The following is a 16,983-nucleotide window of genomic DNA, read 5'->3' as shown; positions in this document are numbered from 1 at the left end:
ACTGTGAGACTGCACATTCCATGGCATTTATGCACTAAAACCTCTGTGGAGAGAACTCCAAGTATTGGCGGGGATGCTAGGACAAGCTTGTGCTGATGCCTCCACCATCTGCTCTGTATGAATTCCAGCGTTACAGATATTGGCAATGGAGCGCATATGTTTCATTCCATATTGGGATAACGATCCACAGTGTGTCTCAAATGTTCTTACCTGCAGGTATGATAGATTAGTTTAATTTCCGAGGCATAATGTGCATTCAGTCAAACTAAGACGATGAACCAGATCTCAAATAAGTAAGAAACTATATGAGATTGCAGTCTTTTGGTGCTTACAAAGGATTTAAGGCAGGCCCAGTCATCAACAAGAGGCTGACCAGCAGATCGAACACGCTTCAACACCTCAGGACCTTTTTGAATTCCAAAAAGGAGCTTACCCACAAGGGCAATGCTGTTGTCTAGGTGCATTCTGTGTGACATAGCTTCAGTAAATTGTTTCTGAGCTTCAACTTTTCGAGCAGAGCCTTCAGGAGCCTTGCGGAACTGCTCAGCATTGAGGAAGAATAGGAAATCAGCAATAAAGCATTTCACATTAGAGGCGCAATGGCTACTCAGCTCATTATGATATTGTAAGCAGCCAATTAATACATGAACACATAAGACCCAAGAATTACAATCTGTTCTTATGTGTGGTACACACTCGTTTTCTTCAAAACTAATAATCTCTGAGCTCTACCAAAAAATAAAACCACAAAAACTGGTGGAGCATACCTTGTCCCAGAAATGCAAAAGATCTGCATCACGCTGGTTGACAGCCCTTGACGATGCCCACAAGGAATTGTCATCTATGTAAGTGTAGTTATCATTTGCAGGATTTGTACCCATAAAGCTGAACAGAGACTCCATACTCAGTTGTAGATCACCAAATTGCATGACATGGGAACCATAGGTATTTCCATTAGCAGTTCTCCTTTTGACCTGCAAAGAAACAGCAATAGAGATGTAACTACACAAAATAATTCAAAATGGCATCATAATGAAGTATAGAGAAAAACTACATCATCAGATAGTTACTCGTGAAACCCCTTTGTTCTTCTCTCTTTAAACAACAGTTGATATTCAGCATTCTAAATTCATTATTTTGTTAATGCTATTTTTCCTTTCTAAACGGCCACATCAGCTGGACAACCTAATTCTCAATGTCCAAAAGCACTTACCAGGTGATACTGCTGCTTCAAATTTTCAGTCCGCAAATTGTGCATTTCACTGCTCAGAAATACACACACAATGGTTTAGCAGCAAAGTATAGGGGTAGTGTGATAATTTATAAGCAGAATCATAATCTTTAAACTTAAAATCCACAACATAGTGTAAAATCCAAATTTAAAAAGGACAAGTAACAAAAACAGAAATCCACGTATAACAAGTCCCTCCTTGCATTGGCAAGTCACAACTCACATGCATGTAATTTAGTTTGCAATTGGCATATTCTTCTGCATTGAGTATAAGAATATTCCACCTCTAAGACTTGAGAAAATAAAAAATCAAGAGATCTCGAGAATTCAAGGCAAACCAGAAAAAAGGACAAGAACAAGCTTCATAGTAATTTAGCAATAAAACAAGTAAAACTCAAAAGTCAAAACCATCCAAATTAATAATATGAAATGGCTAGCAAAGTCGAGAAGCTGGCTGCAGGTACCTGTCTTCCATCCAGGAAACAGCATACAAGTCACCCAGGCATGTCTCATATTCTGGAGGAGGACTGGGATATTCTCCGGGACAATAGGTTCCCCAGCTGCTCTCCACAGCATTTGAAGCTGTTGTGGCATAAATATTTAGACCTGTAGGAAGAAGGCCCTCAAATATACTTCCGGACTCACAAGCTTCAATGTACAGTACCTGGAAATAGTAAGCAAAAGAAGAAATAATTTAAAAATTAAGGGAAAATGATAAAGTGAATTCAAAATATTAAACATCCAATTGAATTTAACAGCTCACCAAGCTTTTATATGCTCCAGCTGCATGCTTCTTTTTCAACGCATTAATCAGATCACTTGCATAGAGATAAGGATTGGTAGGCATCCCTAGTACACATAACAGTATAGTAGATATGTAAAAATGGCAGTGATATAATGTAGGTCAACCTATAATTCAATAAACCAAGTTTATGAAAATATGACTGACTGACAGCAAACGTGCAAAACTTAAAAGGAGGACATTCTATCTAAATGTCTTATACTCCCACCATCTCATTTTGTTTGCCGTGGTTCGACTTAGCACAAAGTTCGATATTGGAAAGGAGACTTTGAATCTTGTGGTCTTAAATATCGTTTGACGTTTTTAGGCCTATAACACTTTGAAACCTATGGTTTTAATCATGTTATATCCTTTGTGCAACTATAAAAGCTTCTCAATTCTCAGTAAGTAAATATTGGAATGTGTTGTTCTTTTTGGAACTAGCTAATAAGAAAATAGTGCCAAAGTGGAACAAAGGGAGTATCCGTTAAAACTCACTTCAAGAAAATACCACTTTCTAATTGATCCACACAATATAGAACTACAGACGTAGGTTCTCAATTCAAAGTTTGATGACTGAAAGCGAAAGTGGCTCATGAACAAATACTACAAAGAGACAAGACAGAGATTATGTTGAAGCCCTATACTGATGATTTATTCACCATGGCTATCTATATTATAAAAATCGGACATGTGATAATCAATAAGGATGAAGGAGGAAAGGTTAAGCTGTAATATTATATCCAGGAGAATAAAGTGCATTTTTTGTTTTTGTTTTTGTTTATCTTGGAGATTTTTCCCTGACTTTTTCCAGTTCGGGTTGGAGAGAGGTAAGATTTGGAGGGCTGGACTCAAAAACAAACAGAACTCATGATGTAAGCCTTAAAAACTCAGATGCAGCCCTGACGTTCTCGAGTTGCAGACTCAGATGCAAGCCTTAAAAACAACAACATACCAGTGTAATCCAACAAGTGGGATTTGGGGAGATGTAAGCCTTAGTATAAGGTTATAAAAGAACTCATGACAAAATTAGTATAAAAGTGCAAGATATGAAAGCAAAGCAACAATCAAAGGAGACTTAAATAAGCAACTTACCAAGCACCCCAGGGCCACCATGATCACTATAGAATATGAAAATATGATCATTTGGACCACTATTCACCACCTTTCTGCTACCTCCAGTAAGAGCAGTTTTGTTACCAAGGAGAACAGCTAAAAAGTTGTGCACATTAACATCATCTCTAGTGTAATCCTGCCTCGAGAGATAGCACATGAGACGGGAGTATAGTTTAGGTATATGCTAAACTATGACAAAAACCACCTACCTTAGGAACTCCTTCATAAACATCCTCAGCAGCAGGATTATTAATGATAACTCCTGGTCTCGGGTTCTCTTCATTGTAAGCAATGTCATCATACATGAAGACAATAATATTTTCATCTTTGAGACCACCTTTTCTCAACAGCTGATATGCATGACATACATCAGCCTGATACAAATGTCAAGGTCGATAAGGATCAGTAAATGTAGAGAAAAAAAAAAAAATTTAAAGACACTCCATAATAGTTACAGTTAGGAGCCGGTTTATTCCATTCTCTAGTCCCAAATATAACCTACCAAAGAGATGGAAAATGCTGTCTTAGTAAAACTGATTTATTTTTTACTGGCTGGTTTGTCTTAATGGGATGAGTTTCACAAGCTTTGAAAGCTAAACACTAATCTTATTTTTCGTAAAAGTGTAGTGCAAGAAAAAAGTTCTGATTGTCAACTGTACCACCAAAGGACGAGGACTTAAAATAACAAAGGATCGCATGTTCCAAACTATCTAGTATGCTAAGATCTGAACGCGAGCACTCTTAATTTCTTTAGTGGGCATAACAAATTCACATGAAAGCCGTTTTTCTTACAAGCTTCTTGAGAAGACGCGAACAAGACAAATGGAAGAAAAGAATCCAAAGAAGAATAAGAAAATCTATGTGGGAGAGTGCCCGCGAGTCTCAAATGATATTATAGGAAAATTTCTCTCTTGTGATGCTCACCAGTAATGTCCCCTCCCATGCTCAAACAAATTTTAGATTAACAATGATGAAAATTTAGCTTTTAGAAGTATTTCACTGCATCCAAACAATTGTCAGTCCATAACTTTTGATGCTAGCAAATACTACAATATTTATATAACTGAGGTGCACATTCTAATAACTGGACTATAACCTTTTACTAAACTCTCGAGCTTTGACGAATTTACATCAAATGAAAACCTATAACATGCGAAATCATCCAAGTGCAGTGTTATCTCACTAGCTCATTCAACCAAACAAAGAATAAATTATTCAAGCAGCTCAATTTACAATTCATCTCCTAAACATAACATCAAATTTCATACCTGAACTATGTATGAGTTTCCTAGTTGAATTATCACCAACTATTTATCAAAACACAACTTAACTATCCGTTTTTCTCTTTTCCTACCTGAAAAAGTAGAATAAGTGGAGTGTTCTATAAATAGTTTGTGATAGTTCAGGTGAGAAACTCACATACTTGATAAGATAGATCAGTATAAAACTCAAAAAGTCACAAAGTATCCAATCTTTCGAGTTTCATAACTCAACTACATATGAGTATCCTAGCTGAACTATCACCAACTATTTATGAAAACACAACTTAGCTATCAATCGTTACCTTTTTCTAGCTGAACGACACTGATATTGGAAGTGTTTAAAACTCGGAAAATCAATATTTAAATGTGTTATTGACTGTTAAATCTTAAAAGAAAAAACAATTTTCAAATATTATAAAAACAAAATGAAGTAGATCAGAACAAAAACAAACTTCACACTGATTTAAAAAAAAAAAAATTTCACGTAGAAAAAGGAAACAATTGCCAGTTGAGGTACATTTTGATAAATAGTTAATTATAATTAGCTAGGAAACTCGCACATCTAATAATATAGTTCATGTATGAAACTCGAAAAAACGAGATACAACTTTTAGATATCATAAAAATATTCCCATTTTTCTACCTAAACTACGAAGGATCGTGATATTTCAGGTAGAAAACGGAAACAATTAATAGTTAAGGTGTACTTTGATAAATAGTTCATTATAAAGTTCAGTTTAGAAACTCGCACATCTAATAAGATAGTTCATGTATGAAGCTCCAATAACCAAGATACTTACAATTTTCAGATATCATAATAAAATATAATCAAGTAAATCACAAGGAAAACAAACTTGACACTGATTAAAAAATAGATATTATTAGATAGTTTAGGTATGATACTCGAAAAACTGTGATATGAGACTTGAAAAACCGAGATACTTACAACTTTTAGATATCATACGGTAGTTCAAATATGAAACTTGAAAACCGAGATACTTCCAACATTTAGATATCATAGGATACTTCAGATATGAAATTCGAAAAACTGAGATACTTACAACTTTTAGATATCTTAAGGTAGCTCAGATATGAAACTCAAAAAACTGAGATACAATTTTTTTTAGATATTAGGAGTATAAAATAATTCAGATATGAAACTCAAAAAATTGAGATAATTTCAACTTTTAGATATTATTAGATAGTTCAGGTATGAAGCTCGAAAAACTGTGATATGAAACTTGAAAACTCGAGATACTTAAGGTAGTTCGGATATGAAACTCGAAAAATTGAGATACTTGCAACTTTTTAGATATCACAACATAGTTCAGGTATGAAACTCACAAAAACAAGATACTTACAACTCTTTAGATCTCATAAGATAGTTCAGATCTAAAACTAGAAAAATGGAGATAATTACAACTGTTAGATATTATAAACTAGTTCAGATATGAAACTCAAAAAATCGAGATAATTTCAACCTTAGATATTATTAGATAGTTCACCTATGAAACTTGAAAAGCTGTGATATGAAACTTGAAAATCCGAGATAATTAAGGTAGTTCGGATATGAAACTCGAAAAATTGAGATACAACTTTTTAGATATCACAATATAGTTCAGGTATGAAACTCAAAAAAACAAGATATTTACAACTTTTTAGATATCATAAAATAGTTCAGAGATGAAACTCGAAAAATCCATATACAACTTTTAGATATTATAAACTAGTTCAGATATGAAATTCAAAAAATCGAGATAATTTCAACCTTTAGATATTATTAGATAGTTCATATATGAAATTTAAAAAACTATGATAGTTCACATATGAAACTCGAAAAATTGAGATATTTGCAACTTATTGATATCATAAGGTAGTTCAAATATGAAATTCGAAAAACTGAGATATAAATTTTGGATATCATAGGATAGTTGAGGTACAAACTCAAAAAAATCGAGATACTTACAACTTTTCGGATATTATAAAATAGTTGAGGTATGAAACTCAAAAAGTTGAGATACTTGATAGTTGAGGTAATATCCCAAGATATTTTTTTTTTTTTTAGATATCATGAGATAATTCGGGTATGAAACTCAAAAAAAAATCAAGATAATTGATAAGTAAACTCAAAAAAAAAACCGATACTTACAACTTTGTAGATATTATATAAAAGTTGAGGTATTAAACTCAAAAAAAATCGAGATATTTAGATATTTGAGGTATGAAATTCGAAAAACCTAGATATAACAAAGTAGATCAGAAGAAAATAACGACCTGATGTCTATAATTCCAATAACCATTTGATCCGGCAAGAAGAACAGCCCATCTAGTTCCAACGGAATCATCGTCGGCATGATCGAAGAATCTAGAAGCTTCCGTCGGAAGTTTTAGAACATTCCGTCCGTCGACAACGGTGACGGCGACGGCGACGGTGACGGAAAGTCCGACGATGAAGAGAATCCCGGCGACTTGATCATTCATATTATTGGTCAATAAATAAAAGTATTGTAAAGTTTTTCTGCTAATGGGATATTATATACTACTCGCTTCCTTCCACGTGGCACCATTTGATTTGATACTATAATTTAAAAAAATATATTTGAAATTTGCTGTCCAAGATAGTGCTATAATCATTAAGTTAAATTGTTTTTAATTATCATAAATTACTCCTTTAATTCATCTTTTACTAGTCGCGTTTTAATTGACCAATTTTAAGATATAACTTTTTCTCATTATATTAATGCGAGAAAAATTACCATTTTATATAATTTTAAATATTTAAGATTAAAATATTAAATAATAAATTAATCTAATGACAGAGCTAATTAATAGTGAGGGGGTCATCCAAACTTCTTTCGGCGAAAAATTATACTATTAGTACAAGTTTAAAATTATTTTTTATATATATATAATAGACGTTAAACCTTTTTTGATTAATTTTTTTATTCACATTTTTTCGATTTTGAACCCCCTTAATTTTGGTTCCACACCCGATTTAATTTATTTTAATTTAGTTTTAAAATTTAATCAAATTAATTTTGTAAGGTGAAATATGATAAATAAAAAGAATTAATAATACTTTTTCACTTGAATTAAAAAATAATACACATAAATATATTTTATAAAATGTATTGCAGAAAATATCTAGATAGAATAATACACTTAATTGACGTGACGTGGACGGCTGAGATTGGAAGAAGAATTTGTGCTTTATTATGAATCATGTAGATTTTTTTATTCTTAAAGTCAGGGAGTGGTTGGAATATGAGACAAGTAATCAATAAAATTCTCTCATGCTTGGTAGTAGAAGTGTGCACGAATCATTTGATTTGGAGGTATTAAAATAAATAATTTAAAAATAAAAATAATAATTTAGATATAAAGGTGTCTTATTTAGTTATTATCAAGTTTGAAATAACTTATCTCAAAATTAGCAAATGGTATTGAGATAAGCTATTTCATCATTTTGGTGGTATAGTAATTTTAGGATAATTTATATTGGGTTTTTGTTGTTGTACACTCTAAATCTTTTGATTATCACTTTTTACATATATAAGGTGAAGGGTATTTTTGTAAATAAATAATATTTTTTTTTAAAGAATACAATGCATATTATTTTTAGTACCACAAGTCAAACAACTACTAAAAAATAATATCAAAATAACTAATTTCAAAGTAACTAATCTAGGCATAACTTATGTTCAAACCAAATAATCCCTAAAACTTTTGTTATGAGTGATTTGGGGAAAAAATCGGATCACAGGATGTATACGGCTATCTTCATGACAATTTCTTTACTGGTTAGTAGTATAAGTTTAAAATAATCTTTTAATCATATTTTAAGTTTGTTAGAATGAATCTTTTTAGTCTCCGTTAAAATATTTCGCAGATGATGTATATTTAATTTAACAAAAATTGTAGAATTCTTTTAAACCTATTTTAATCTATAATTAAAATCACACCTACTTTCTCGAATCGACCAATTATGGTGAAGGAATAAGTAATCTTTCATCTCTGATGATAAAAGGTTGTAGCAATTACGTTAAGAAGCGTATTTTAATCCAATATGAGATTTTTGATACAAATTTAAATTTAGTCGGATCGAATACAAAATACAAAATCATGCTAGTAGCATAACACGTTGGCTTGTAGAACTCAGGGGTCGTGTAGGTGGAAAGAAATTACTCCAAAATTAGTTATCTCATTGTGTATATGAGATAACTTACTTCATCGTTATGATATAAAAGTTGAGATAAATAATCTCGAAACTAACTAATACATCTAGAAAAATATAAAATAAAATAATATTATATTTATCTCATAAATTACTATACCTTATACTTACACACCCAACGAGGCTGCAGTTCACTTGGGGTAGAATTTTGTGTCATCCAACTTATGTAAAGAACTAACTTTTTGTTAATTTCAAACTACTGTGATCCTTTTTTCGTATTCAAGAAAGTTCAAAGTTTGAATTAATATATAGTACTAGTGATGTATATCAGTACGTAAATATGTAAGTCATGATGCCATGTGAATTAATGAAAAAAAAGTCTAAATTTTTTACTTAACTTTGAAAAATGATCTAAAAGAGTCATTGTTAATATGTTGGAGTCGACTATATTTTACTAATTATATATCAGTTTACAACAATATCATGACAGTAAAAGATGAATCGTAATGATTAAGGAAAAACAGTAAAGATGAAAGTGTGAAATAGACCTTACTTAGGGGTCGTTTGATAAAGTGTATTAGGAAACTAATGCATGTATTAGTTTAATGTGTATTACTGATACCTTGTTTGGTATTCTTTTGCACCCTATATATAACTAATGCTTGCATTAGTTATACACTCTATTGTATATTAAGGTGTGTATTACTAATACCTCAAATTTCCATGGTATTAGCAATACAATGGATCCAATACATGTATTAACATGGTTAAAGACACTATTATCCTTCAAAAAAAAAATCACATTCTTTCTAACCTATATACGGAGGATATGTTTTGTAAAAAAAATTTTATTTTAAAGAAATTATTTAATTTATGTTATTATTAATACATCAAACCAAACACTGCATAAGAAAAACACAAGCATTACTAACACATCATATTTTACATTATTCTTATATACTCTGTCAAACCACTCGTAATGAGATTGTTTTGTACAAATTTTGTGTGGTCTTTATGTGTGCTGTCTAGCCGGTCTAGGTGAAATGACTATTGTGATGACAATAACTTTAAAGTAATTTTGTCGTTTGGATGAAATGATCGTTGCGGTAACAATAACTTTAGAGTGATTTTTTTTAAGAGCAAAGAGAATTAATTGATATAATAATGATTCATTTAGAAGCATTATAGATGGATGAGAAAAATGAAATATAACGTTTCAAAAATTTTAAGAGCAAATTCAGAACTCATATCAAATGACACTAGTCAACTATAATATTATTACTACTTTTTTATTCGAAGAAAATAAATTGATATTACTATTTGAGGCAAAATCTATATCTATATCTATAATTTATATTATTATCTATATTCATATCTATATCTATGTCTATATCTATAATTTATATCTATAATCTATTCTATATCTATATCTATAATCTATCTATATCTATAATTTAAAATATATTAAAAGCGTGAAGACTTTAAAAAAGTGATTTGAATTTTTTACCCTTCATTAAAAACTCTCATTTAGACAAAATTGTCTTTTCACTTTTTCTTAAATTATTATTTAAGTTTTTTTTATAATATTGACTCCTAAAATATAATGGATTTGAAAGAATTTTGATCAATTAAAAACTTCTAAAATTATCAATTTAAATTTAACTATTTTTGATAAAGTATAAACAACAATAAGAGTACGTTAGTTACTTTTTGATAAAGTAGAATTTTGATCAATTTAGAACTAAAATTTACTTATTTAAATTTGACTATTTTTGGCAAATTATAAACAACAATAGGACAATCACTTGAAAAAGGAATAAAACAGAGAAAACATCAAAAGTAACAAGAAGATGGAAAATCACGTTGAAAACAAAGGAATTAAAAAACATTGAAAGAAAACTCATGTAAAAAATTGCATAAATGTATTTTATTTTGCCTAAGGTAAAGTGTTCTCGCGTATCCTTTTTAGTTTGGGTAAAAAATAAAATTACACTTAATTTCATTTATAACTTTTTAGGTTTGGTTGTTAATTTAGATAAGAAATCATAACATTTAACACTTCTAAATCAATTAGAATTTTACTTTATATATATATATATATATATCTACTACTAATATGTAAGTGACAATAAGCTGCTGAAGCAGATAGCTTGTGGACGACATGTCTACTTTAGCAGCTTCAATCGTGATTTTACTATATTACTCCTAATTAATTATTATAAGTCATTTATGTATTAAAAATTAATAAAAATTTTAAAATAGACATTTGTGACAAGACTGATTCAGCTGCGTCAACCGTGATTTTACTATATCATTTTTAATTAATTATTATAAGTTATTACGTATTAGAAAATTAATAATACATAATTAAAAAAAAAAGTAAATAGATATTTATGGCATGCTTGCTTCAGCTACTTCAACCGTGATTTTACTATATCATTCTTAATTAATTATTATAAGTCATTTACGTATTAAAAAATAATAATATTTAATTAAAAATATAATAAATATTCTTGACATGTCTGTTTCAGTTGCTTCAATCATGATTTTATTATATCACTCCTAATTAATTAGTATAGATCATCTAAGCATTACAAAATTGATAATATTTTATAAAAAAAAGTAAAATAGACACAAAATTCTAAGTTAATTCTTGATGTTCTAAATTAATTTGACAACTTATATGTAGTCCACTTTAAAAAAAAATCACAAGTATTTTTTATAGTAATTTTATTATATCTCTTCTAATTAGTTAGTCGTTGATTTCTTAGATTAACTTGACGACATATACGGGGTTCCCTTTAAAAAAAAAAATCACAAGTAACTTTTATAGTAATTTTATTACATCACTTCTAGATAGTTATTATAAGTCATTGAAATATTAGATAATTAATTATTATATGTCATTTACATATTAGAAAATTAATAAGAATTAATAAAATAAATAAGTAAAATGGACATTTATAACATGTCTGTTTCAGTTGTTTCAACTATAATTTACTACATCACCTCTAATTATAAATTATTTAAGTATTAAAAAGTTAATAAATTGGATGAAAAAGGTAAAACAGACATAAAATAATTAATTAACTCTTTATGTTTTAAATTAACTTGACATTTTATATGAGACTCACTTAAATTATTTTTACAAGTATATTTTATAGCAATTTTGCTATATCAATTCTAATTAGTTATTATAAGTCATTTAAGAATTCTTTGCTTCGCTACTTCAATTGTGATATTTGCTTAACTCTCAGAATTATATCGGTGTCACTTAAAATAGAATAAAAGAAAAAATATTATAAATTAAAATAATTAATAACTTTAATTATTTAAAATTATTTAATAATAATAATAATAATTTATCTCACTACTTTTACAATAATTTTAAAAATCAAAGCTTAACATGTTGGGCTCGTGCTCAGCACGGACCTATCACCACTAGTATACATATATATATATATATATTCATACATATAAGTAATATTTGGATTAAATTAAAATTTACAAGAAACTTATGCTTCTTTTACTTTAACTTTTTCATTCTCATATTTTGATTTTGATGATTCAGGTCATCTTATTGTACCATTCAGTATCATCATCCTTTTTGTTTTTCTTTATTTTTTTTTATAGTTAATAGCCTTATATATTATACATTAATTATATACAATTAATAATTAACAATGGATTCTTCTCTTTTGACAATTTCTTGTATTTCTCTTTCAGTTGAAAATTTTAAATCGAAACATTGGATAAAATAAGCATGTCGATGCCAATGACATAGCCAAAATATCAAAGGTTTATCTCTTCTTCTTCTTCTTTTTTAAAAAAATTTAATTGTAACTTAATTTTGATTATGTTATTTTATTTATATTTTGGCATATTATTCGTCAGTATTATAGTTGAATTATTAATTACACTAATTTTCTCTCTTTTCTTTAGCTTATGTAAAATTCGTTACTTTTATAGCTACCTTTTTTTATGAGCATTGAAGATGTCGTCTATAATAATTTCATCAATTTCAAATCTATATAATAGAAGAATGTTCGATCGAGCTTTGAGATTTTTTTTTAAAGATTATGTTTAATTTATTGTTCTAATATCTATTTTATTATAATTTCTGTTCTGTTACTATTTTTTATTTTTATTTTTCTACTTAATAAGGGTGATAGATGAATGAACGATGCTTTATGTGTTTAGTTGGATACCTTTTTCTAAATTGTTATGGATGCGTGGTGAGAGTCAAGGTAATGGAGGATCGAGTATCCTTTTAGGAGCATGGAAGTTTTGACTTTTTTTATTTTTATTTTTGAATAAAAAAAATGTTGGAAGTTCAATTTAATTAGTTAATGCTTTTTGTTCTGTTATGTGCTTTTGGATTGTCCTAATTGAAGGTGTTCTCATGGATGATATGCTTGGTGGATCCTTTTATGATTTTTCACTACTTATATAAACGAGAAGCAAGTGAATATTTAGCAGGTAATTCTTAATTTTGTGTGTTGAGATTTTTTTTTTTCTTCTTATTGCCTGAACAATAATGTGCTTTCATGTATCGATTAACAAAAAAAAAAAAAACTTGCACTTTTGATTTTAGTTAAAAAATTATATTTATTCTAATGTCAATAACTTTTTTAATTGCTCGAAATAATTCAAAATTAGGAGTTCAGTCTTAAAACTACGTCTTATTCTCATCCTTCCTTGGAAGTCCTTATTTTTTTGACAAATAACAACTGTGATAAAAAAATAAAACTAATCACGCTTTATCGACTCCAAGTTATACAAATCATCGGCCCTAAGAGATATTCTACTGTTCGTTGAATTCCTAGAAGCTATAAAATATTCACTTCTATTTAGTTAGTTAGTTATTTTTTGATTGAATTTTATTATTTATAAATAAAGTTTATTTTGATGTTTACATATACATATTTTATCGTCTATAATCTATATCTATAATCTATAATTTATAATCTATAATATATTAAAAGTGTGAAGGGCCTTAGAAATGTTGTTTGAACTTTTTACCCTTCATTAAAAGTTTTTAATTTACATATACATACTTTATCTTCTATAATCTATAATCTATAATCTTTATCTATAATCTATTCTATATCTATATCTGTAATATATTAAAAGTGCGAAGGGTCTTAGAAATGTTGTTTAAACTTTTTACCCTTCATTAAAAGTCTTTACTTTAGACAAAATGGTCTTTTCACTATTTTTTTAATATTTAATAATTGAAAACTAATTAAATATACTTATGGTAAAATCTTTCCTTATTAGATGTCATCAGAATTTCACTATTTTTTTCTAATTTAAGAGATAAAAATTAATTAAATATATTTATGTTAAAATCTTTCCTTATTAGAAGTCATCAAAATTAGTGACAATTAATACTTTTTTCATTAGTTTAAGAATTCTAAATCAACTAAATTTGATTTTAAGAAGATTTGAAAAATCTAGAAATAAATATAAAATTGTTAGAATAAGAAAAATTTAAGAAGTACCAGACTTTCAAAAGTTTTAAGTACGTAATAAGAATGTAATCAATGATTTTTTTTCTTAGCCCTAATGGCAAAAGGGCGGAAGAAGGCTGCTAACAAGATCCAAATCTCTGCTGCTCCAGTGAACGCAAATCCACGGCTCGGGAAGACAATTGTTGTGCACACAAGCCGAGGACAAAAGCTCGACAAGGAACCCTCCCTAACCCCACCCATTTTATTAGAAGCAAGGAGTGCCTCTTATACTCCTCCAATGATAGGGAATGCTATATTATCTGCTCTATCTTTAGGGGTTGGAAGCTCTGCAGCCCAGAACTCAGAAATGCAGGTGTAACACCCCGATTCGCTGAACCAGAATGCTACACGGTGCTCATGACCCCGAAGGACCACAAGCTAACCCATGACTGATAGCTGTACCTGTAAACTGCATAATATCTCATAAAATATGTGGAAACATGAACTGTAAGGCCATAAGGTTCAATACTGATACATATCTGAAAAATATGGTATAACAATACCAAAAAGAAAAATAAATACTAAAGTCTAATCTGAACATCTAATCTGACATCTAGTCTGAAAGCTTCTAACTGAACTGAATAAGGAGTTGATGGGACATGTCCCCAACTAACTCCAACTACAGAAATAAACTGAAAACTGAAATAAAAATGAAATCATCATGTCCCCGAAGGATGAGGACTCACGTCTAACTATGACTACTGATCCTCGAATCTATTGCTGATTTGGAGCTTATGCCTCTGAACCTATGGTGTAACATAAGAGAAAGCATCATAGCGCAAATACGTTAGTACATCTGAATGTACTGAGTATACGAGTGAGGTAGGCTAAATACAAAGGGTTATATGCATGGACAATACTGGCTGATATGAACGTGAGAGTACATACATACATACGTAACTGTAACTGAACTCGTGGAGATACAGACTACTGAGTCTGAATACTAACAACATGAGTGTACTGATAATGAAATTCTGAAAGACTGAGTTTACTGATATTGATATGTAAATCACTAATAAGTGATGGATATGATATTGTATTACTGATATACTAAGAGACTGATATTTCACTACTGATAAATGAATGATTGTTTCTGACAGTTTGAATTATGAAGAACTGGTCTGATTGACTGTATCTGACAGTCCTGAAGCTAAATACTGATAGCATGAGTTCTGATAACCGTTGTGATTGATAACATAAGTGACTATATCTCACAACCCATAAATCTGAAGGAAACTATCTGAGTTTCATTCTATTTCTGAGTTGACTGTATCTGACAGCCCTGATATACTAAAATCTGAAGAGCTATCTGAGTTCTTTACTGAGACTGGGTAGCTATAGCTGACAGTCCTGAAATCTATAACTGAAACTGTGGGAAGTAGTTATCTAACCGACATGCCCTAAATATGCTATAATAGCTAAGCTGGGGTCCAATCTCTGTCCTGATTGGAGAGGTGTCAATACCGCACCACTAGTAAGGACAACTATGAGAACCCTATACTGGCAGGTACTCAATGAGAACGGTGGAAACCCTAAACTGACGGGTTAAGTCACCTCATCAACCCTACGTAGTTCTGGAACATAAGGATGACTACTAAGAATCACACCCTGAACTGAAGGGTGAGTTCCCATCCTTGGGTTCACTCGGTGCTAACTTCTACTCTCATCTGAAGGACACTGAATTGAATAATTAAGCTGAACTGAATAACTGAACTAAACTGATTAGCTGAACTGATACTGATTAACTGGACTGATACTAGTGGTATTGTTTAGCAGAGCTAAACTAAGTTTACTGGATTCCAATGACTGACGGAATGTACTGAGTTCTGAGGACTGGTTGAGAGTACTGAAGTTACTGAGATTGACTGTAAATGCTGAGGATGCTGAGGTTACTGAGCACTGAGATTACTGAGATTTCTGGACTACTGAGATTTTTGAGTTTTTCTGAGTTACATGACTGACTGAATTCTATAGATCATGGCTTGACTGAGAGTATTGTGAAAACATGACATGGCTCTAGGCACACAGCTATATTTTTTCGGTACAAGTACCCCTAGGACTCGATGGAAGAAAACTGACACAACTTGAATTTCTTGAGTACACTACCATCAATAAAAATCCATAATACATGAGTGGGGGATTTCATGAAGTACATGGTCATCATACTATCGATCATGAATAGGAATGCTTATAATTAAGTCATAAATCTCATATTCTAATATCATGGGCATTCCGACAACATATACTATTCATAGCAATCGCGTGGAAACCATTCAAGCGTAAGGGAACGACAACATGTAACGTTTAGTTCATATTGTAATGATTTGGGGATATTATACTTCATGTATTTATTCAACATCTCAAACATGGTAGGGAAAGCGTGGATATATTTTGTGTACATAATTTATATCTCCATTATCATACATACTTTATACCACAACAATAACAACACATAATTTGCATGGAAATTCATATTGGAGTGTATGACTAACATAAACTTGTTATTTAGATATCATGAAATCATGTAAATATGAAGTTCTAACATACTAGGCATTTTATCTAACACCTTGCATGCATTCTTTAAGGCATAGGTGGATTTCATACTTGCATTCTATCAATCCATCTAAAGATCATGTTTTTCAACTAACAACATAACTTTCATGAGATATACAGTCACGATACCATTATATAGCAAAACAAACAAGCATCAACATGGGTATGATCATATCACCACAATCAATCAAGCTTTTGTATTTTAAAGATTGATTCTTGAACTCCACGGACAAAAGGAATCCGTGGATGAACACTACGCATACCTTGGAAGGGAGGTTCTTGACGATTGACGGAGGAATTTTCTTGAAATTGGATCTTCAAGCTTAATTATGCAACCCTATTGGTTTTTCTCT

The 16,983-nt window shown here is 30.2% G+C and overlaps 1 protein-coding gene across 1 annotated transcript; it reads right to left on the bottom strand.

Moving 5' to 3' along the window:
* Positions 1-27: 27 nt before the first annotated feature.
* Positions 28-6,899, bottom strand: LOC107850204 (vacuolar-processing enzyme; the record flags this gene model as incomplete). Its single annotated transcript, NM_001324664.1, is given in 10 exon segments — positions 28-210; positions 333-539; positions 768-974; positions 1,214-1,262; positions 1,696-1,895; positions 1,995-2,080; positions 3,108-3,264; positions 3,338-3,502; positions 6,665-6,870; positions 6,873-6,899. Coding segments are annotated over 9 exon segments (1,460 nt in total), but the record flags the coding sequence as incomplete, so codon positions are not given.
* Positions 6,900-16,983: the final 10,084 nt, after the last annotated feature.

This window comes from Capsicum annuum, chromosome 12 (genome assembly GCF_002878395.1).
Source record: "Capsicum annuum cultivar UCD-10X-F1 chromosome 12, UCD10Xv1.1, whole genome shotgun sequence".
NCBI lineage: Eukaryota > Viridiplantae > Streptophyta > Magnoliopsida > Solanales > Solanaceae > Capsicum > Capsicum annuum.
The sequence above is the reverse complement of the archived record's forward strand: the minus strand, read 5'-3'. Positions and strand labels throughout refer to the sequence as shown.